The sequence below is a fragment of the Phycodurus eques genome, chromosome 10 (assembly GCF_024500275.1).
Source record: "Phycodurus eques isolate BA_2022a chromosome 10, UOR_Pequ_1.1, whole genome shotgun sequence".
In the NCBI taxonomy this organism is placed as follows: domain Eukaryota; kingdom Metazoa; phylum Chordata; class Actinopteri; order Syngnathiformes; family Syngnathidae; genus Phycodurus; species Phycodurus eques.
The window spans coordinates 24,733,465-24,756,278 of record NC_084534.1 but is presented as its reverse complement, the minus strand read 5'-3'; the positions used below and the strand labels follow the sequence as shown (position 1 = coordinate 24,756,278).

The window sequence follows — 22,814 nt, the reverse complement described above, 5'->3', positions numbered from 1 at the left end:
ACCAAGCAACCAACAATACTTCGAACCTTGTGCTTTGTGGGCATTATGGCAAATCTTTCCTTCCATATTGTAATAAACACTCGGAAACACTTAGAATATACTTTTTCTCATTTAATTCCACGCTTGGAATAAGAGAGTTTGAAAGGAGTTTGAAAAGTTCGTCTGATCAGCAGAGCGGCAGCGGGCAGTTTTTGGAGACTCAAGATTATTTGTTTGCAGTTGCAAAGAAGTTTATGTCAAGGAATTGCCTCAGGTGATTGGCCACGTGCCACTTCGACAAGTTTAAAGACAAATAGATTATCTGATCACATGCGGCCGTCTGTTCTGGCAAATTTCCATAAGTCCCTCACCGGGGAGGTTAAGCAGGCCTGTTTAACACATTTTGATCACTTTAAACTCCGCCTAATTGGGTTGTTGTCAGAGGAGCTCCTTGGAGCTTGAGAGGATGTTTTTTTTTGGTTTGTTTTTTAAATCCCAGAAGACCTACTTGTTTACATAGTTTGTCTTCAAGAGCACAGGCACAATCCAGGGACGCTTTGCGAAACATGACATTTTCAAGAGTGGAAGAGTTTTCTAAGGAAGGCTATGGGCGTCTTGAGACTGCGATAAGCGCTGACTGAAGACCTGTGAGAAATGATATCAAAACAAGTCTAAAACCATCCTGTGTGTCAACTCTCTCCCTCCCCCCTTCAGAGCTCGGACCTGTTTGCCATGATCGAGAGGATGCAGGTACCGTAAGTTGCCTTTCGACCGGCTGAACTGCGACGCTTCCTCTGGCTATAATCAAACGCCTTTCTCCGAATTTCACACCCAAAATGCAATTTATTCCTCCCTTGATGCACCGGCCTACCTCTGCTGCTTTTTTTTTTTTTTTTGGTATTCCGGACAAACATGCAGCTGAAACATTTACGCATCACTGTAACACTCTCAATTTGACATGTTTTATGTGGAGGTTATGTTTGCCGGCTTCAGCCTTTTCACCACTGTGCTTTTATTCCGATTGCCATCACTCCTATTGAATGCAGTTAACCATGAAGCCTTCAGATTTCTTTCTTCGGTGAAACAAAAAAAAAGATGGCGTCAGGTTAACCTTGTAGTGTCTGTGTAGTCAATGGAAACTGTTTGGGAAAGGTTTCAAACTTGGAATGTCGCATTCTTGGAGGGTTAATAAAATCAACAATTAGAAGAGTAAGGAGTAAAAGAATTTACATACAGTTTTCAACGTTGTCAAAACAATCCTTGAACACACCAATGTGTAAAAATGCTGTCATATACATGCCAGGCCATGTACAGAAACAAATCAAACAAATCAAAATATCAGTCAACAACCAATATGTACACTATTATATTACATCCATGTCTGTAACATGTCTTGGAATTAGGTTCTTGTTAAAACATTCAGAAAACATCTAACTATGAAGCTCAATTTAGAATTTTAACTGCTTGAGCGTAGAAAAGAAGTGGTAAAAAACCCACTGTTCCCATTTTATTCATCATCCCTCATTGAAGGTGATCTATTACACATTGTGACTGCAAAAGCGTTGTCGAGGAGCCTCTACATACGGGCTCACTGACACCTAAATCCTCAAACAAGTCGAGTACATGAATGTCACACAAATGTAGTAATAACCGGTATGTATTGTATTACATCCTGTCTGTCTCTACGTTTAAAATTGATCAAATAAGAACTGTGACCGCTGGAGCATAGAAAAAAATAAAAACCTATGTGAGAACTTGCGAGTCGCATACAGCGTGCTTATTTTTCACTATGCAAAGTGAAAGCGAAAGGGAAGAACATCTCTTAAAGCATCCCCCGTTCCGTTTTTCTTCATCTTCCCCCATTGAAGGTGATCTATTAAGAATTGCTAGAGTGCTGATGAGAAACCTCAACAGGCTCAATGACATGTAAATCCTGAAATGAATAGAGCGCATGAATGCCACTCAAATATCAGCCAATAACCAGTATGTATTATGTTACATCCTGTCTATCCATCTCGAAGTTTGAAGGTGACCGATTGAGAATTGTCAGTGCTAGAGCACCGACTAGAAACCTCTTTAGCAGATCGTGTGAGTTGCAAAAAGCAGTTGCATGTTTTATTGTTCACTGTGCAGTAGACTGCGACAAAGCACCTGCAGGAACTTTAAACGTCTCCAATGTCCATCCATCCATTTTCAACACCGCTTATCCTGGTTAGGGTCACGGGACGCTGGAGTCTATCCCAGCTGACTTCGGGCGAAAGGCGGACTACACCCTGAACTGGTCGCCAGTCAGTCGCAGGGCACATATAGACACGGACAACCATTCGCACTCACATTCACGTCACTGAGTGGGAACTGAACCCACACTGCCTGCACCAAAGTCAGACGAGTGTACCACTACACCATCAGTGACGTCTCCAATGTTGTTTCTTATAATCGGTGTTCAGACTTTGTGTTTATTTGTATCATATATTCGTACAAACAAATGATATACTTGTATTTAACTTCTGTCTGAATACACCAGCCATACAGAAAACAAAATTTTAGTAAACCATCATGTCATCAACCTGAGTTATGCTCATAAGCGCAACATACACAGGAAGTCCTCTAACCTGTTTTCCGGGTTTGGTCACGAGACTGCGACTGCTTGAGCGCTGATGAGAAACTTCTACAGGCTCCGTGACATTCTGGAATGAATAGAACACATGAATGCCGCATAAATATCAGTTAAAACACATTCACTGCCATTGACGGCTTTAGAAGTCAAATATCCATGTTAACTGTGAAGGCTGGCAATGAATGAGTTTTAATAACCAGTATGCATTACATTACATCCTGTTTATCGCAGGTTCATTGAGAAAATTATTTCTCTAAGTTTGAAGGTGATCGAATTGTGACTGCTCGAGCGCTCAAAAGAAAGCTCTGTGGGAGAATTTGTATGCTGCATGCAGCAGTTCCATGTTTTTATTGTTCACTTTGCAAAAAGAAAGAGAAGGATGCCCCCTTCTCCTTTTTTCCATCTTCTCCATTGTCCGAAAAGATCAGCATCAAAATTTGATGCGTCTCAAGTCTTGCTGTGGGGTTTTCCACACAAACAGCTTACTGATCAGCAATGTTTTTTTGTTTTTTTTTGTCGTTGTTTTTTTCTCCACATTACTCACAAACACACTCTGGGCTTTGGGAACTGTAAGCAGAATAAGAATCGATACAATAGGGAGAAATCCCTTCCTGGCACTCTTCAGTCCACACCAGCATTTCTGCTTAATGACTTCTGGAGTTTGGCTTTTTTCCCCGTGTTTATCTTTTTTTTTTATCTTTTACCTCCTCCCCTAGCATCTGATTGACTTTATGTAACACGATTGTGAGTCACAGGCAACAAAGAATAATCCGACACCTCCGTGCTGCGCTAGGAATGACTTTGACGCTTCTAAAAATATATAAAAATAATGCTTCTGTTGAGCTTGTGCCTTTGAAAGATGCTGTGGTTCTCTTTTTTTTCACCTGTTGTGTTTGCATCCTTTGATGCCTTTCTTCCTGTCTGCAGGGTTGCAGAATGGACGAGCAGAGATGCCCCCTCCCTCCGCCCCTCAAAGTGAGTCGCAAATCCTCCCATCACCGCACCGAGCGCAACGCGGAAACACATCCATGATGGATGACATACGAACTTTCTCCCTTATCAGCTGTCAGACAGGTTTTTTTAAGCACTCTCACTGACTGCCATACTTTATCTTTATTTAATGGCATTTGCTCCTGGGTCCGCATGAGACTTTGACTCGGTCCAGATCCGGACCGTGGTTCGCCATTTGAAGATATCCATTCTAGTTTAAGGATGATCTTTGCAACTATGTGGAGTGCTTGAACTCACAAAAAAATAAAACAGAAAAACCCAATATCTATCTGCGGATGCAGTGTTTTTGTTTTTTTCTCGATAGGGCATCTTTCGACATGTTCCTCGATCTCGTTGTGAATCACAAAATTGAGGCACAGGCAGGAAGTATGACTGGCACAAGAATCAGAGGGTGAAATTGGAAGATGAAACTTCCCAAGTGGTGAAATGAATGTTCAGTATTGTGTATTTAAATAAGCAATGCATTAGCAAGTAGCTCAACAATCAAACCCATTTGCCAAATAACATCACTGGATTCAAATGAGAGGCTACATGCTGACAAAGGGTGGATATTCACTACAAAGGGAAATATTGTGATCTTCGTCATGTTTGAAGGGCGCTACAAGTGACCATGAAAAACGTCGCCCTGCATGATTGTCGAGTGTGTGTCACGGCGATGGCGCCCAGTTCAAGTTTTGACCAGAAGCATCTTTTTGTTGGCTTGACTCATGTTTGTTTCTGCAGACAGAAGAGGACTACATCCCATATCCCAGTGTTCATGAGGTACTGAACACGTGCATAAAACTCACATATTTTGTGTGTTCTGTTGTTAACTCTTGCCAAAATCAACAAATCCGCATCACTTTTGGTAGAACATTCTGTGTGACCATCATGCACATCGATCTCTGCTTGATAGAGAGGAAAAATCTGGTAGGGGGCGGGGGGGAGACAGACCACGGAAATCTTTCAACTGCTGTAGGATTATTCCTTTGACTTTGAGAAACGCTAAGAAAATACTATATTCAAGTCTGAAGCTGATAATTGAGAATTATGGCTACTAGAGTGCTGATGAGAAAATGCCACAAGCTTGGTAGCTCAAAAGTCCTGAAACAAGGAGTCCACTTGAATGTGACACAAATATAACAAAGGTCTCACAGGTTCTTGGAATTGGGTTCTCTTTTCGAGAAGTTTCAGTTTGGGGGTGATTGAAACTGCTAAGAGCACTGTCAAGAAACCTCTCTAGGTTCTGAAGCTCAAAAACAAGTACTGTAACACAGATATCACTTCATAATCTTTATATTTTCCTGTCTCTCACCATTTTTGTGAAATTGGGATCTTGCTGAAACAGTGAAAGAACAGTATCTTGACTGATTTGATAACTGTGGCTGCTCAAGCGGTGGCCAGAACCCTCCATGGGATCAGTGGCTCAAAAACCTGGAAAAGAGGACAGCACTTAAATGCAGCACCAATAGCATTACATACTATTACAGTTTTTGACATGAAGAAAAATCTGTCACCAATTTGGAAGGACATCGTTTGAGCATTGTGACTATTGCAGGTTCTTGGTCGCAGAGGCCCGTTCCCGCTCATCCTGCTTCCCCAGTTTGGAGGCTACTGGATTGAGGGGACCAATCACAAGCCTCGAGAGACACCGGAGGCGGAGCAACCTCCATGCCCCGCCTCCTACGTTAAGCTCGAGACCAACAGCACCGCCAAGATCTACAGGAAACAGTTCATGGGCAAAGTGAGCCAAGTTTACAGTATCTTCCTCTACTTAAACAATGACTACTCTGGACATCATCTATTTGTCATCATAGCCTTTCTTCATTCTACTATCCCTTGTCAGATCATGCATGCATGCAATCTTCTTCTGCCTATCTTCTACCAGGAGCATTTTAATTACTACACCATGGACGCCGCTTTGGGCCACTTGGTCTTCTCATTAAAGTACGACGTCATCGGGGATCAGGAGCATCTGCGCTTGATGCTGCGGTACGTCTACTTATTATAGTGTTTATTTTTTTAATAGCTACTATTCTGGGCCCCTGGTCAGTTTATCATTTGCCTTTGTCACCACATTTGTATCTCTTTAATGGTAGAAGATGAAGTAATATCCCCCCCTATATGACTCAGTTGAAATGTCATCCCCCCCCCGCCCTTGAGCAATTTTGGGTCAAGGGATGCTGATAATGACACAGAGGAAGAGCAGCAGTCTGGGCGTCCATCAGGCGATTCATTTCAAAAATGCATTCCCCGGCTATAATTGCTCATAAAGGGCATTACTGCGGGGAGAATGGCCCCGGCCGGCTTGGTCTGAAAAAACGACAAGCTGTTTGCTGACCATCCACATTAATTTGTTCTTCAATGAGATGTGATATCCTTCAACTTTTATGAATGCTGTTCTGGAAGTTTAATAGTGTTTGGGCCACTCTTCTGAGATGTCATTAGTAACGGAATTGGTTGCTTATATCAGTCTCCTGGCTTCTATCTTGTATTGGCATAAACGAAGCTGTTTCGTGCTATTGTTAATTTTTTGGTTAAGGGGTTAGTTAGGGTTGAATGAGGGATTAGGGTTAAAGTTAGGTTTAAGGTTTGGGTTAATTTTAGGCTGTTTTACTTGGAGTTAAAGTCAAATTAAGGGTTTGATTTTAGTATAGATTAATCCATCATCCATTGTTTTATACTACTTATCCTCTTTCGGGTCATGGGTAGGCTGGAGATTATCCCAGTTGACTTTGGGCGAGAGGCGGGTCCAGGCTACTAGGGACCCTTTTCAACTACAACCCAAAAAAAAAATGGACAAAACAGTGTCACTTTCTTCTATGAGGCGACATCATTGTTTTGGAGCAACCTTTTGAAAACGGGTCTCAAAGTGGAAGTTTTTTAAAGCAATCCCATTTTAACTCCAATATAACATGTAATGTAATTCAAAACAAACAAATGGTGGAACACTGGGGTGTTTTGCAACAAGGAAACAAAAACTCTCATTTGTACGAGCTCATTCTTGTCTAAATATCCCGATCACATATAAGAAAAAGTTGCTAAGCAGCACTGGAGCACAACGGAGACAAACTCATTGGTATATTTATCAGATTCTGAATCAGTTTAATTGGCATGTTACAAGACACACAATGAATTTGTTGAGGGACATATGAACTAAGCAGCAGGAAGGTAATGCTAATTGGTCATATTGAGCCATGTTCCCCAAATGACAAACTGTCGACATTACGGGTACAAATGTGAACCAAACACGAGTCGCTCGGTGCAAATTGTTGCCTTTAAATCCTCAACTGGCGCATTGTGCGAAAACAATGACAGTCCGTTGGCGCCCCCGCGACTCACTTAACTGATGAATTCGTTTGAGTTTCCTCTCCACATTCTAAAAGCCACATTGTCCTTCTTTTAATGGGGCTGTAAAGTGGATGATGCAAGCCTGCAGTCACCCAGCCCAGATCGTTATTGTGTTCTCTCTTTCGCACTGGGGGAGGAGAGAGATGAATAGTCACGGTTTAGAATCTCACTGCATGTAGATTCTTTCGCTCAAGAGGACAGAACTTTTTGGTCTTGTTGATTACTTTACACTCATTTATTCCCAAGATTTATATATATATATATATATATATATATATATATATATTTTTTTTTTTTTTTTTTTTTTATTTTTTTTTACATTGCATACTCTCATTGAGAAAATATAACAACAATATTGCCAATTTTGAACATGATCGATTGAGAATTGCGAGTGATCGAGCGCTGAGGAGAAAAACTCCGCAGACTCAGTCGTCTTAACGTCCTGAAGCAAAAAGAACCCTTGAATGCAGCGCAAATATCATTCAACTCTACATTCACAGTTTTGGGGGAATTGGGTTCTTGTTCAAACGTCGAGAAAACAGCTCTCCAAGTTTGAACGTGACTGACTGAGAGTCGTCACAAATGCGGACAAGAAAACTTCATAGGCTCAGTTCCTTCAAAAATCCTGACACAAGGAGAGCACTTAAATGCAGCACAAATATAATTCAACTAGCTATATTTTATTACATATACACACTGTCCATCACAGGTTCTAGTTCAAACATTGAGAAAAGAATATCTCCAAGTTTGATGGTGATTGACTGAGAGTTGCGAATTGCCAACTGCAGAAGAGAAACCTTCATAGGCTGAAACAAGGAGAGCACTTAACTTCAACCCAAATATCATTAAGTTTCCAGTATTTACAGTATGACAGCTTTTTGCATACTAGCTGGTAGACTCTCTTCTTGATTTTGGACATTGTCAGGGTTGCCGATGTCACTCTTACTTTTGTCACTTTAACCAGAAAGAAGATGAATCCCCTCTTAATAATTTAATAACTCTTTGACTTTCAGCTCTAGGCTAAGAACCTACCATGATGTCATCCCAATTTCCTGCCTGACAGAGTTCCCCAACGTGGTTCAGATGGCCAAGGTAAGAAAAATGTCATTCAAAGAAAAAAAGCACGGTCTTTCCTTTTCTTAATCATCTTTTTTTCGGTGGTTACAGCTTGTTTGTGAAGAAGTCAACGTTGATCGGTTTTATCCAGTTCTCTACCCAAAGGTAAGTCCTTTGAACTTTAACGTTTGATTGTTTTGAAATGGTTTTTTTTTTTTTTTTTTTTTTTTATTAACGGTCTCGATCATCTGGTCCCCAGGCATCACGCCTCATTGTCACCTTTGACGAGCACGTGATCAACAACAATTTCAAGTTTGGAGTCATTTATCAAAAGTTTGGTCAGGCGAGTGCCACTCCCCAGATGTTTACTCTTGAAGACGCGTCGCTGCTCCTGACTGCCGTTCTTATCGTGTTTATTCTTGCAGACCACAGAGGAGGAAGTCTTTGGGAACATGGTAGAAAGCCCGGCCTTTGCCGAGTTCTTGGAGTTCCTGGGGCAGAAGATTGAGCTGCATGACTTTAAAGGGTAAACATGCTCTTTTTTTTTTTTTTTAGTCCATTTTTGTTCCAGATCATGGTTTGCGATGGGTGTCTTTCACGGACAATGGTTTATGCTTGAGTCTCTAAGTCTAATGGCTCATTTCCCTATATCTGTGAGAAGCCAATAATGATACACGTTGACAACCTTTCAATAGTTCCTCCTCCCCCGCTAATCAGTGATGGCTTTGCCTTGACTGCTAATGTTTATTTACCTCATTAACTAAATACTAAGCTAAGTATCCTAAAGGTCCATTCAAGACTTGTAGAAGGAAGGAAATAACACATTTGGAGCTGACTTGAGTGCTTCAGACGTGAACAATAAACAACTTTTTTCAACTGTGGTGATTATCACCCACATGTTGTATCAAGATATTAAGTTCTAATGTGCAAAATATGGAAATCATATTGCATCATTCTGCAATTATTACCCTTACAATGGGGCGCTCTGATTGTATTTAAAGCACTCACGCTCATGCTTGGCCATTATTCACTTCACTATTGATAATGCAGCAACTGTAAATGAACTCCTAATAAAGGGTAATTGAGGGAGATTTGTCATGCAGTGTGCACCAGGAGTGAATTTGTGGAAGAATCCAGACTAAAGTCAACAATTTTAGGATTTGGGGTGAAGACTTTACATGTACGCATAACATTCATGAAAATCTTACCAGTTTAAATTTAAAAAGAAGTGCTTTCAAGATTGTGTGCCATTTGTTTTGTTTGGTGGCAACCCACCGGTTTTCGTCGATGCCGACTGCAGAGGCCACCGTGAAACAAGTATCATGGAAGGCGCTCCGGAAATTAGGATGTTTTGATTCATGTTTTACGTTTTTTATTAAATCGGGAAAAAGAGAACAGGTTTGCTATTTAAAGATAGGAGACACAAGAGCGATGACATCTAACGTCTGTCACAAGTCTTGGAACGTAACAGGGCACAAATACTTTGTAACTGCACTTAAGTAGAATTTTCATATATCTGTACTTAGTTATACATGATTATACTGATACATTTTTCTTAAGCATATTTATTACTCAGTTCTAATAGCACGGATAGTCGTGGCGTTATAACCCTTTAAGCAACGGACATTTGAAAAGAAACAGCGCATAAACACATGTAGACAAACAATATAGCAATACTCATGGGCATATTTTCTTTGTCCTGTACGAAAAACAACAAATATTACTGCAGTTTACTGAGTCACTTATAGTAGCTGTGAAAGTCTTCTTCATTTGTGTATTCAAGACTGTATTACACTGCCTCCCGGTGGCCAAGTCACGCACCAAAGAAGGAGGCGCAATGATTTAATTATGATGCAAAAACTGTTCAATTATTTATATTCTATTCAATTATGTTATTGCTATATGTTTTATACAGCAAATATTATACAGCATTCTTCCTTATTAAAAAACACCTTTTTTTGGGGGTGTGTGAGGCTGCTTCATCTTCTTATTCTTTTCCTTTCGGCTTGTCCGGTTAGGAGGTTGGAACGGATTAATGGCTATTTCCATTCATTTCAATGGGGAAAGATGATTTGAAAGTGTTTCGCGTTAAGACTGTGGTCACGGGACAAATTAAACTTGTATCTTATCTTGTATATGTTATGACTGAGCAAGACTACAACTTAACGTATGACTTGCTTAACCAAAGTAATGACTTGAGCGGACTTGCTTGAGCTCTGCCACAGTCACTTGGGACTTGAAGGTTAAGACTCAAAACGTAATTACGACTCGCACAGACGTGTCTTGCTCCCGTCTCATCTGTCTCATCCCTCTCCACGTCTGCCGTTGTAATCCTGCAGGTTTCGAGGAGGCCTGGACGTCACGCACGGCCAAACGGGGACGGAATCGGTGTACACCAACTTCCACGGCAAGGAGATCATGTTCCACGTCTCCACCAAGCTGCCTTACACCGAGGGAGACTCCCAGCAGGTACGGCGACGCTCCGGTGAGCTAATTTGTGGCTGCGGGCTAATTGGCAGCTAATTGGTATTTAACGGACTCACAGTGACCCGTGTTGGGTTGAGAATTGCAATGGTGGTTCTGCACTGCATCGATGGTGGTGTTCTCCATGTAAGATATTGCGTTAGTCCCCCTCGACTCTTTGGTGCGCTTAAGAAGTTTGTTACCATGGTAACCCTCCATTCTGTCGGCGGACAGCTCACGTGGCCTGATTCTTGAGTGAGAAAAAAAAGGAGCAAAAAGTAGAGCAATCATCCTATTACCTTCCCCAAGGTGCTTCTTGGGTTCTCGTCGCCTTTGTATGTATTTAATGGAGACATGTTATGGAAAGTTACATTTTATTGACTTGTATACAAGCTGGGTCTTGCGTGCCAGCCACCCGTCAAGTGTGAAATGAAACAACACAGGAAATCTTTTATCTGCCTGTCTCTAAAAATGTGCCTGTGAGTGAGTCATTCTGCACTTCTTAATTTACATAATATACGCCCCCACGGCAGATTTCTCCACCCATGATATGTCTAGCTAAGCTGGGCAAAGATCCAGAGCCACTTTCAAGTGATGGCCACCATACTAACCTGTCTAAAACACTACGACAAGAAGGCAATATCATGCTGAAAGAAACACACGTCCCCCATGGGTTTGACACTGCTGCTCTCATGTAGACGCCAAAAGGTAAGCAGAGCTGCATTGAGTTTTTGGGATGCAGCGATTTCTGTCTCTGATTGGTTGTTTTTCCTCAGGCGTGGTTGCAAATCAAATTAGAGGCAAAAGATGGAGCCAGAGAGGGCTGATTTATTATTTTTTCACCCCACAGATCGTTTTACTCATGTACTTCTGACAGGCCGTACTGTCAGTTTTAACAAATCCAACATAAAATAAAAGAGATTTTTATTTTATTTTTTAAATTGCAAACATCCCTTTAATGTCTCAGTGGATAATGCGTGAATGTTAACGACGGCGATGGTGACGCTGATCCGAATTGCCATTTTTTGGCCTTGGTGGAGGTCCACGCCATTCCAATTTGGCCCCTTTTCGAGGACACTGTGCCTGTTGTTGTCCATTTCCGCGCTCGCAGGCGTTCCAAGCGCTCCCATCTGCGTTGAAAAAATGAGGAGCGTGTTATCCGCATGGCTGCGTTGAGTGCATATGAACATATGAAAGATGACAGCCAATAAAGTCATCGCTGATGAAGCAGCCACTGCTCTGCATTTTGTTCCCCTTTTTGCCTCTAACGCTGCTTTCGAAGAAAATGTTCTTATTAAATTTGAGCCAAAATGAACAGGAATTTTATCTTCAACTGCTTTCAAGGAAAAACCTCTAATAATGTTGACCGGAATTCAACAGAGATTTTATATTCTAGACCATGGATGAGTGGGCAAAGCATGGTCCAGGCCACATACAACTCGCTTTGTTCTGTCATCTCTGGCCTATCAAACATTTACCTTGCCCAGAGTCCTGTAATATTAATAGTTATTATTATTTTAGACATTTCAGACACCATGTGCACTGTCAAAACTATGTACAAATGAGCACAATATCAGCTCCAAGATAAAGATCAATTCCAGTGAAGCGTCCAGCAAAGTATGAAAAACGAACTCCTTTCGCTTACTGAGTTCGCTCATTTACGAGTCAAGATCTTAACTTTGTTTCTGCTTTCTGTAGCAAACATTCAGAGATTGAAACATGAATAATGTAAAGATGAACACAAATATAAAATTTGTTAATTGATGTATTGTAAATAATAAACTTAAAACAATAAAACAGTTTACATATATAGTCCAATTCATTTAACATTTTGTATTTTTTCTAATTACTTATTTATTCACAAAATTAAAAAAATTAAAAAAATTAAAAACGAGAATGAATGATTATTTCATTGTCCACATAAATTTTGGCTTTATAAAATATTTTTTTTAGAATTTTCTAATTATTATTTTGTATTAAAATAAAATGTCTTACACAGATATTTTAAAAAATGTTCTTACCTCATCTGCAAATGACCTAGAACATCTGTTTGTTTTAAAATAAAAATCAAATCAAATCAAATCAAAATCCCTTTAGCACAAAAATTACTCACCTCTGCTCTAGCAAGATCTACATGTGTGCCCATAAGTTTACATACCCTGGCATAATTTGTGAAATATCTGCATTTATTTGACTGATAACTAAATGATCTTATTTTCTTCTCTTTTTTTTTGCTACTTTTTTAATGATCCTGCTATTTTGAAATGCCTTACAATTTAATTTGATTTGATTTAATCATCCTCTCCATACAGTATGACACGTTTGTATTTACCCTGTCCGTGATTGTGTCGTACCAGCTGCAGAGGAAGAGGCACATAGGCAACGACATCGTCGCCATCGTGTTCCAGGAAGCGAACACGCCCTTCGTTCCCGACATGATCCAGTCCAACTTCCTCCACGCCTACGCGGTGGTCCAGGTGGAGGACGCGTGTACGGACAATGTCACCTACAAGGTTTGTTTCTCCCGAGATAGCGATCACCGAGGATCAAGATTGTTTTATACGTCCCCTGCTTCCTGTTCAGGTGTCAGTGACAGCGAGGGATGACGTGCCCTTCTTTGGGCCGGCCCTGCCTGACCCGGCCATCTTCAGAAAGGTCAGCGATGGCGTCACGCGAGACCAGTAAAACCAAAACTTAACGTGTCAGCGTTTTATTTCTTCTTCTCCTTCTTTTTCCTTCTTCAGGGCCTGGAGCTTCGCGAGTTCCTCTTCACCAAGCTCATCAATGCCGAGTACGCTTGCTATAAGGCGGAGAAGTTTTCCAAGCTGGAGGTGAGGCGAGGGCTGTGACATTTATGCTACAATGGTGCCTTCAGATACGGCTTTAATTTGTTATGTGATCATGCTTGTAACTGAAAACACCTTTCCTCACTGAAATGAGAAATTCCATTACAGTGGACCCCCGTATACTCGCGGTTCGGCACCCGCGGATTCACTTAGTCGCAGATTTTAAAAATTATTTTTTTCCATTTCTTTTTTGGAGGGAAGTCTTCTTCTTCTTCTTTTTCTTCTACAGTACTACTACTACTGGTTTAGTAAGATGCTGTTATTTTAGTCATTTTTCACAGAGGATAAAGAATATATGCCTGTAAGTATTGTGATATTGTCTTTGGTGTTGCGCCACTGTTTGTGTTCAAATATCCGTTGCTTTTAAAAACGCAACTATCGACGCTAACTGTGAGCATGTCAATGGCGTTTTGCATTGTTTGTTAGCATGAGGCTAAGTGACAAAATAGTTCGAAGCAAGCACACTATGCCCCTTTTTTGGAAAACTTTGCAAGCGAGAGAGTAAAAACAAACAATAAGGACTACTTTAAAAAGTGAGTTTTAATATATTCTAATGTGTTTTTCATGAGTTTAAATGTGTTTCAAATGTGTGGGAAGGGTTCACCGCTAAGTAACAGGCGGGTAGACCAAAGCTGAATTTACACTGCAGGTGCAAGTGCTAATTTTGTGTCATAGTACCCCATGGCGTAGATAAAGTATTGGTGAAGAATTTGGTTGTTTCCAGGAGCGCACACGTTCAGCCCTTTTGGAAACCCTGTACGAGGAGCTGCACATCAACAGCCAGTCCATGATGGGCCTGGGCGGGGACGAAGACAAGCTGGAGAATGGCAGCGGAGGAGGGGGAGGCTTCTTCGAGTCCTTCAAGGTACGGCCTATTACTTCTTTTTTTTTCTCTCCGATAAGGCACGACCTCATCTGCATGAGTGAGAATGAGGAACTTTGCAGATGCTTTTTTGTCTCCCTTGTCTCACGGCCTGGGGATTCTGGGTATTCATTCGCGACAAAGCCAAGCGGAGAAAATGGCTTTTGTTTCTCAAAGGATCAGGCCTGTGGCTCTTGATTTCCTCGCTTGGCTTGCGACGGATGTTTTTTTTGGGGGGGACATTATGTACTAGAGGTTCTCTATCCTGACTGGCTGTGCTCCATGAATCCATTTGGGCCGCGGGAGTGCATCCAAGCCGCCAGGCCGGAGCGCTGGGAGCTCTAATTGTGTATGCCTGATGAACACTTTAATGGAGAAAAATGTCTGTTTTTTCACTTTTTAAACAGTTCCCTAGGTGTTTTAAAAACATGTTTGTGACATGTTTACAAGAATTCCAATTTACAGAACTTCACACTTTACACACCTTTTTTTGGTGTATATTCCCCACCCCATATCCTGCTGGGCCAACGGCAAGTCCAGTTTCCACCTGTCTCCATGACAATCGGGTACAGAGCCCTGGCTGTCATGACAACAGCATGTTGACAACAACTACTTACAGAGTAGGAAAAAAAAAGTAAGCGGTCATAAAGACAATGAAATCATTTTCACCCTTGCAGCCAGCACTTCAAACAAAAACAACGTAATTAGCATCTTCAGAAACCTTGTTGTAAATCATGAAATTTCATTTGGGTCACATAACGGAAAATATGTTTTGGCATTAAAGTATGAAAAATATCACGCTGGAACATTTTTTTCCCCTTATGAACAATTATTACCTTTTGAATAACAACAAGGTGTTTCGGGCACCTCCCCCCCTCCCCCCACCCCCCACCCCCCGGCAGGAGGCTCTGGGGACAACCCAGGACACGCTGGAGAGACTATGTCTCCCAGCTAGCCTGGGAACGGCTCGGGATCCCCCAAGAAGACCTGGATGAAGTGGCTGGGAAGAGGGAAGTCTGGGTTACCCTGCGTAAGATGCTGCCCCCGCTACCCGATCCCAGATAAGCGGAAGAGAAAAGATGGATGAATAAATAATAGCAGCTGTCAATAATTCAAATACTCTTTTCAGTCAAATTAATTGATGCTAAACGAAATTCAGTGGGTATTATATGAAAAATGACCAATTTCCAATTGATAATGAATGAATTGACCCATTGCATTCCTAGGTGTCCTTTCCTGATCCAACGCTTATCATTACACATTTCCCCTTTTGTGTGACTTCATTGTGACTGTGTGCCTTCTGTGCGAGATTTTCGGCAGTTTTCTTTGACATCTGACCAATTTTGGTAGAACTCCAAATCGTACCACTTTGGCTGGTTCGGCTTTAAGGGTTTTCCACTTAATTCAGGACGTTTGAACTCCTATGGAAAGTATCCAAGGCCCCCCCACCCTCCCCACCCACCCCAAATGATGCAACCCTTAATGACGCCATTCATTTTCCCCATCCGTTGACCGTGTGTCCTCATCTCTCTCTGTATAGCGGGTCATCCGCAGCAGAAGCCAGTCAATGGATGCCATGGGCCTCAGTAGCAAGAAGTCACACACAGTCTCCACTAGTCACAGTGGCAGCTTTACCCACAATCTGGCCGAGAGCCCCAAAACACCCGGCATTGTAAGTAGCGCGTTGTGCTTCAGTGCAGGATACACTACACTATCATCCACGTGTCAGGGTTCCTACGGTCAATATAAAAAATATGTTTTAAAAAGAACATTTTAATTACAGGTCTGGAAAAGCATGGAAAATGGAAACTGTTGTGTGGAAAAACTTTTGTATTTTCTCAAAAAAAAACAAAAAAAACAGTCTGAGATATTAGTTTATTGATCCCGCAAGGGGCGGCACGGTGGACGACTGGTTAGAGCGTCAGACTCACAGTTCTGAGGACCCGGGTTCAATCCCCGGCCCCGCCTGTGTGGAGTTTGCATGTTCTCCCCATGCCTGCGTGGGTTTTCTCCGGGCACTACGGTTTCCTCCCACATCCCAAAAACATGCATGGTAGGTGAATTGACGACTCTAAATTGCCCATAGGTGTGAATGTGAGTGTGAATGGTTGTTTGTTTGTATGTGTTTTGCGATTGGCTGGCAACCAGTTCAGGGTGTACCCCGCCTCCTGCCCAATGACAGCTGGGATAGGCTCCAGCACGCCCGCGACCCTAGTGAGGAGAAGCGGCTCAGGAAATGGATGGATCCCGCAAGGCAAATGCAGTCCTCCAACAAAGCAGTTTGAAAAGGTTCATGAAAGAGAAACAAGGTTAAATAAAAATCACAAAATCAGCTATCCGGTTGCCTGCACAGGAGGTTTATATAGATACATATAATCAACCACATTTCTTTGCCATGGGTAAGTCTGTTTAGCTTAATGCTAACACAATGAAAAATGCCATTGACGGGCTAACGAATAGCGTCAGTGTTGCAGTGTTATAACCCTTGAAGCAATGGCTATTTAAACACATATGGTGCAGCAACACATGTCGGCAGACAATACACTGTAACAATGCTCACAGGCATATATTCTTCATCCTCTCTCATAACTACACCTCGAACTGCAGTTTACTGAGGACCTGATGTATACATCCCTTTGTCTATGTTAAAATACCCCCAGGTGGCCTAGCCACGCACGCAAAAAGGAGAAGCACAATGTCCGTTGAATTGAGGCAAAAAAAAATGTGGAGGCTGGAACAAATTAGTTTACTTACTTACTTACTCACGTACAGAGAAGTCTGGTAATTAGGGTCTGGAAAAAGTATGGAATTTTGAAATTTCAAATGTTCAGGAACCCTGACATGTAAAAGCCACTCTTCTTCTTTATGATCCACACCTGACTCCAATCAAAACCACCCTTCAGTTCCCTCGCAATGGTTGTTTTCTGTTGGTATAATCCTCAGCCCCTTAAAATTGTACTTTTAAAGTAGTAGTGGTTGCTATGGGAATTTTCAGGTTGCGACTGTTTGACTACCCAGACTCCCTTGCTCCGCTCCTCCTGTGTCTGCTACTGCATGTGACGTCGACTGTATTGTTAGCATGTCGCCTCCTATGTAGCGCATGTGTGATTTCGCCATGTGTGGCTACAAAATGAACATCGGTGTCTTGTGTCACATGGGTTGTGTCTACTTAAGGGGTGCTCAGTCTCTGTTGGCCTCGGTTTAAGACAAACGACCTTACCGTTGTACTTAACTGTTTTCCATTTGAATGTCCTCTCTTTCTGGCTTAAACTGTTTTTTTCGAGCAAATATTCACTGTAATTATGACTTTGCCACTGTGTTAGCATAGCTTAGTGGTAGACTACGGCGGTGTATGGGAATGGAACACCGTCATAAACACAGGACCCTCTGTATACATTTGGCCACAGTCAAATTATCCGTAATGTGCTTTCAAAGGAGTGTTAAAAAGAAGTTAAAATGATTATAATGAGAGCTTTAGATTTTAATTCAGAGTTCCGCAGTTATAATTTTCAGAATGAATAATTTTTGATTTAATTGTGCTGTACACTGGACGCTCTCTTTGTCCAGTTCAATTTGTTTTGATTTTGAAACAATCGTTCTCATTGGAAATATTTTGTTGCATGGTAAAACTATTATAACGCAGCCTTTATTAACACTCCTGTTATGGTTCTTGGAGAAGAAACACTTAAGGCGTAGCCCCCTTTGAGTCTCTTGCAGCATTGCTGAGTCAATATACAGTATTTAATATAACATATATAAGTTTTATTTTATTTTATTTTTTTTATAAATGAAAAATAATATGAACAATAATAATAAAAGGATAAAAATAATACATTAAGACTTAAAAAACTTAAGAGGTTTTGGAGCATTTATGTTTAGTTTTAATTTTTGTATTCTATTATATAAAAAAAATAGATATTTACATAAAAACATATTTTTTTTTTACCTTTTGAAAATATGTATCTCTACATTTGTCAACTTTAAAATTGCCCAATATATTTAATATAGCATGTCTGGGCAGGTGTTTTAATATCCCCAAAGTAAAATTGATGAATAAATAAATGTAGAACATGAATATAATAATACAAGTAATAATACAAGTAAGAAAAGGACAAACGTCAGTTCAGCAAATGTTTTAGCCATTATTTGTATTATTATTTTTATACATTTTGAAAATGTTTTTTCTCGATTTTTAAGCATTGTGACAGGTCCATTTGACATAACATTGTGGTTATTTACTGAAGAAGCAATGCTTTAAGTAACTTTTTACCATTCTCAACTATCACACAAAGTGCAAAGACATTCTCGCTTGTCAAACAAGTGTAGAAATACGTGGGGAAAAATGAAATCTGGCTGCTATTTAATGATCTTAATGCGTCTCTGGCTGTGTGTGTGTTTGAGTGTGTGTTATGGGCATGAGATGTTACAATGTGTTTATTTTTGCTTTTTCAATCTGTTTTCTTCTCTCCCGTCCCACCCTGCCTTTGTGTGCCTCAGTCATTGCTCGTCCCGGGGAAAAGTCCCAGTAAATACGGCCGACGAGGCAGCGCCATAGGGATAGGAACAATAGAAGAGGTTCATGTTTATTTCTCCCTTCTTGTTCAATGTGTTTTTTTTTTCTCCATTTGCGTTTGCTCAGATGCTGCAGCTAATGTATTGTATTTCCCGTGTAACGTGACGTTTTTCACAGCTACTCTTAACTTTGCCTTTTTTGCATCCCACAGTTGGTCTTTTTTTGCACTGCTGATAAAACTGATAAAGCTGAACATTTGTACATGAAGATAACATCATATGTCCTCACACCACTATTAGCCTAGCCTAGCCATGTGGTGTTCATGTTGGCATTGAGTGTGTCTGAATGTCTTCTCCCCCCCGTGTGGCAGTCCCTGATCATTCCCGGGAAAAGCCCCACCAGGAAGAAGTCCGGACCCTTCAGTTCCCGTCGGAGCAGCGCCATCGGCATCGAGAACATCCAGGAGGTCCAAGAGAGGAGGTACAGAGAAATGAGTTTAATTTGTTGCATGACCATGCTCATAACTTCTAACATTTGTATCTCAAATAATTTTCCCCCATTGAAATGATTGGCCATTAATCTGTTCCGGCTCCCACACCCACAAAAAAAAACAAGAAACAAGAAAAAATATATATTTTTTTTAAATAATGAAAATAGCACTCAACAATATTGTACTTTATAAACGCATATAATAACAATTATTCATCATCTGTGAATGAGTTAATGCTTCAATTCAATTCATCGTGCTGCTCCTTCTGGTGTGCCTGCCTTGACCACCGGCGGCAGTATAATACCATCCCACAGACAAATGAAGAAAAGTCATCTCTACTCTCAGTGACTCAATATTCTGCAATAATATTAGTCGTTTTCAGAGGATAAAGAATATATGCCATTGAGTTTATATATATATCATAGATATTTACAATCCTTTTTTTTTTTTGGTGGCATCAATGTTTGAGGTCGGCTGTTTATTTATTTGTTTCTCTGTCATTATATGTGAATTAATTTGTCATAGAGCAACAAGCTTTTTGGATGAATGCAAAAAAACAATTCTCGAGGTTTGGCATTTAGTGATTTTGTGACAATGTCGCCCCGCAGCCGCGATGTGTCACCGTGCACCCAAAGGATGTCCGACAGCGGCCTGCCCTCCCAGGAAAATAGATCCGACAACTCGTCCAATCACAGTTCTCCTGAGTTTACCCCTGCCAAGAACAGGTAGCGCTTCAGTAGCCGCTCCCTGTCGGATAACACGTAGATGAAGAAAAATTAAGGTCAGAGTCACGTAGGGCGTGCAGCTTGGTCATGTGTTGCAGGGCGCCGTCCATCCCGGAGGCTCAGGACCTTTCCCGATCATCCTCCAACGCCAGCAGCTTCGCCAGCGTCGTGGAGGAGCACGAGGCTGACGACGATTACGACACGGGACTGGTGAGTACTGTGTACACTGGCTGGATGCAGCGTTATTGCAAATCAGGGTCGACTCACTTTTTGAGGCAAATGGGCCAAGTCATTTGTAGATGAGGGGGGAAAAAAAGAAAAAAATGTTAACATGGATGTCACGAATGTTACAACAAAAAAACAACTTAAAATTGGCAAGAAAAATGTGTTGATAAATTCATGGAATCAATGAATAAAACATAAAAATGAATAAATACATTTTAATTAATCAATTTAAAGAAATTACTAAAATAATATAACTAATATTTTTTTATTTGATAATAAAATGATTATAGTTTATTTTAATAAAATAATAAGTCATACTTTTTAAAATTGTATTATTCAAAATTTATTTAATTGTAATTAGTTAAGCAATTATTTATTAATGTAATATTTGAAAATATTTATTTTACTCTTAATTTTATAGCATTAGTAACATTTTTACTTTATTATTTACAATAAATCAATCGATAAATTATTTACTTTACTACTTACTTATTACTTTACTAGAGACTCATTAGTTCCGACAGAGCTCTTGATAATGTTGCTGCTCAGTGGTGCTGGCCCAACGCTGATCGAAATGCACGTACGTTTCTAACTTCCCTGCAGGAAAGTGTGTCGGCCACGACGCCGCACAAGAGGAACTCGCTGGACGATGGATCGCTCAGTATGAGCCACGCAGGCGTCACAGGTGACTATGTTCAATACATACTGTACACTTACAGTATGCATATATCAGACTATTGCATAAGTTTCATATACTGTATAGATATTTAACAAATTACAGTTTTCGTACTTGGCCCCTTGTTATCGTTCTTATTGGGACTCGATTTGTTCGTTTACAAGTTTACATATGCTATGTCTGACATGCATTTTATAACATATTTTTCTATTGTAGTGTTACAATAAATGTATACAGTGGACCCTCTGTTTTCGTGATTAAAACATCTGACTAAAACCGAATCATACAAAAAATGAAGTGATATTTCCCATAGTAAATCTAAATCCAATTAATCCCTTTCAAACACCTTTTCTGTATTAACAAAAAAAAAGGTTGTTGTTTTGGAAATTTAAAATGTATTTAAAACAGCCACAAAACTTTCAAACTGCTAGCTTAATGCTAATGCTAAATAGCATCTATATAAGTAGTGGATTGAAGAATAAACGGTGCAGCAACACATGAAGACCGGCAATATAACAGTACTCACAGTCATATATTCTTTGTCATGCAGTAATGACATCATTAAATGGGATTAAAAAGAATCAAACAGTTTTCGTCACACTCCATCAATTGAATGGCCATTGTGCTGCTCTTTCTGGTGTGACTGCCTTGGCTCGATGGGGGCAGTATAAGACAGACAGACGGATGAACTGTTGATTGAGGCATCAGTGCGCCACTAATAATAGTTGTTCTTCACAGAGGATAAAGAATATGACTGTCAATATTAGTGCTGTACTGATTGAGACTGGAATTTCCATTCATTTCAATGGGAAAAGATGATTTGAGATGCATGTGTTTTGAGTTACAAGCGTGGTCACAGAACAAATGAAACTCGTATCTCCAGGCACCACTATATTCATTTGCTTTGTGTGTTTGAACGGCCGCACATGCTCCTTCTTCGCACTCGCCAGCGTCTCGACTCCAGCATCAAAGTGACGGGCCTAAGGGACCCGAGACGAAAGCGACAGATGGGCGTGCCAGGTCGGAGCGCCCGCTTCTGGAGCACAAGTCCTGGGTATAAAGACGACTTGTCCTTTTAATAAATACATTTATTTAAAAATATGACTACAAGCTCCAGGTTAAAAACTCTTCTTTTTCAGAGGCTTTTTAGAGCATTTCCACTTTTAAATGATGATGGTTCTTGCAGGGTATTACTGTTTTAATTGTATTTTTTTTTTTTTTTAAATTCACTTAGTTTTAAATGTCTATAAGCTATTTTTTTTCTTTGTTTTTATGTGCTTTTAATCATGTAAAGCACATTGAGTTACCTTGTGTATGAAATGCGCTATATAAATACATTTGCTTTGCTACAAGCTGATATTCAACTGTTGGTGTTTTCACGCAGAACTGTTAGCTACACGCCACTGAGTCGCCGCATCCACGATCATGATCAGGTGAGAGGCTACTTTCTACTTCATTCTCTTGTCATTTACAACCCTAACCCGTATTGTACACATTGAACAACAATAGACGTTTCGGCGCAGCAAGGGTGTGTCCTTGGAGATGCACCTGGCGGAATGAAAAAAAAAAAAAAATAAAAAATAAAAAAAATGTGGTGGCAGAAAACTCGGTCCAAACTGCTGGCGCAGCCGGCCGAACAAGAGTCTGGTGAATTTGATCGGGGCACAGGCAGAAATATGCTGAGGTCCACGGACATTTTTATGTCACCATCTTATTCAGTATTTTAGAAGGGGACCTGCTCACATTGTCTGTTGCCACACCAGCCAAGAGCTGTGGCAATGCTTTACTCACTGCGATTACACATCATCCTCTTCCGCACAGAGACGTCTCCATTGAGACCGTCATTGCGCAACACTTACAGGGAATGAGAGGAGCCGCTTTGATTGGCGGTAAATGAAGCTGCCTGTAAACACACACACAGCCAATGCCCATCCCTACCCGCCAATGCATTAGAGAGTACCTCTTTTTTGCCAAAGGAAAAGAGTCAATACGGCAAGCTGTTTAGGTAGTCGGAAAAGGGG

The 22,814-nt window shown here is 40.7% G+C and overlaps 1 protein-coding gene across 14 annotated transcripts in view; it reads left to right on the top strand.

Moving 5' to 3' along the window:
• Nucleotides 1–22,814, top strand: part of rap1gapb (RAP1 GTPase activating protein b) — an 86,585-nt gene that overhangs the window by 61,643 nt on the left and 2,128 nt on the right. For 8 of the 14 annotated variants that reach the window (XM_061686903.1, XM_061686906.1, XM_061686905.1 and 5 more), the window contains 21 exons: nt 3,524–3,571; nt 4,331–4,369; nt 5,145–5,330; nt 5,475–5,578; nt 7,951–8,029; nt 8,105–8,158; nt 8,253–8,336; nt 8,419–8,519; nt 10,333–10,462; nt 12,814–12,969; nt 13,040–13,111; nt 13,201–13,287; nt 14,027–14,167; nt 15,705–15,836; nt 18,662–18,739; nt 19,048–19,157; nt 19,776–19,892; nt 19,973–20,102; nt 20,721–20,802; nt 21,744–21,847; nt 22,178–22,226. In XM_061686903.1, the coding sequence (XP_061542887.1) occupies nt 3,533–3,571; nt 4,331–4,369; nt 5,145–5,330; nt 5,475–5,578; nt 7,951–8,029; nt 8,105–8,158; nt 8,253–8,336; nt 8,419–8,519; nt 10,333–10,462; nt 12,814–12,969; nt 13,040–13,111; nt 13,201–13,287; nt 14,027–14,167; nt 15,705–15,836; nt 18,662–18,739; nt 19,048–19,157; nt 19,776–19,892; nt 19,973–20,102; nt 20,721–20,802; nt 21,744–21,847; nt 22,178–22,186 (2,034 nt within the window). In that variant the 5' untranslated portion in view covers nt 3,524–3,532 and the 3' untranslated portion in view covers nt 22,187–22,226. Of the gene's footprint in view, nt 1–693; nt 730–3,523; nt 3,572–4,330; nt 4,370–5,144; nt 5,331–5,474; nt 5,579–7,950; nt 8,030–8,104; nt 8,159–8,252; nt 8,337–8,418; nt 8,520–10,332; nt 10,463–12,813; nt 12,970–13,039; nt 13,112–13,200; nt 13,288–14,026; nt 14,168–15,704; nt 15,837–18,661; nt 18,740–19,047; nt 19,158–19,775; nt 19,893–19,972; nt 20,103–20,720; nt 20,803–21,743; nt 21,848–22,177; nt 22,227–22,814 lie in introns of those variants that run through there. The other 6 variants (XM_061686897.1, XM_061686902.1, XM_061686901.1 and 3 more) reach the window with 6 other exon arrangements.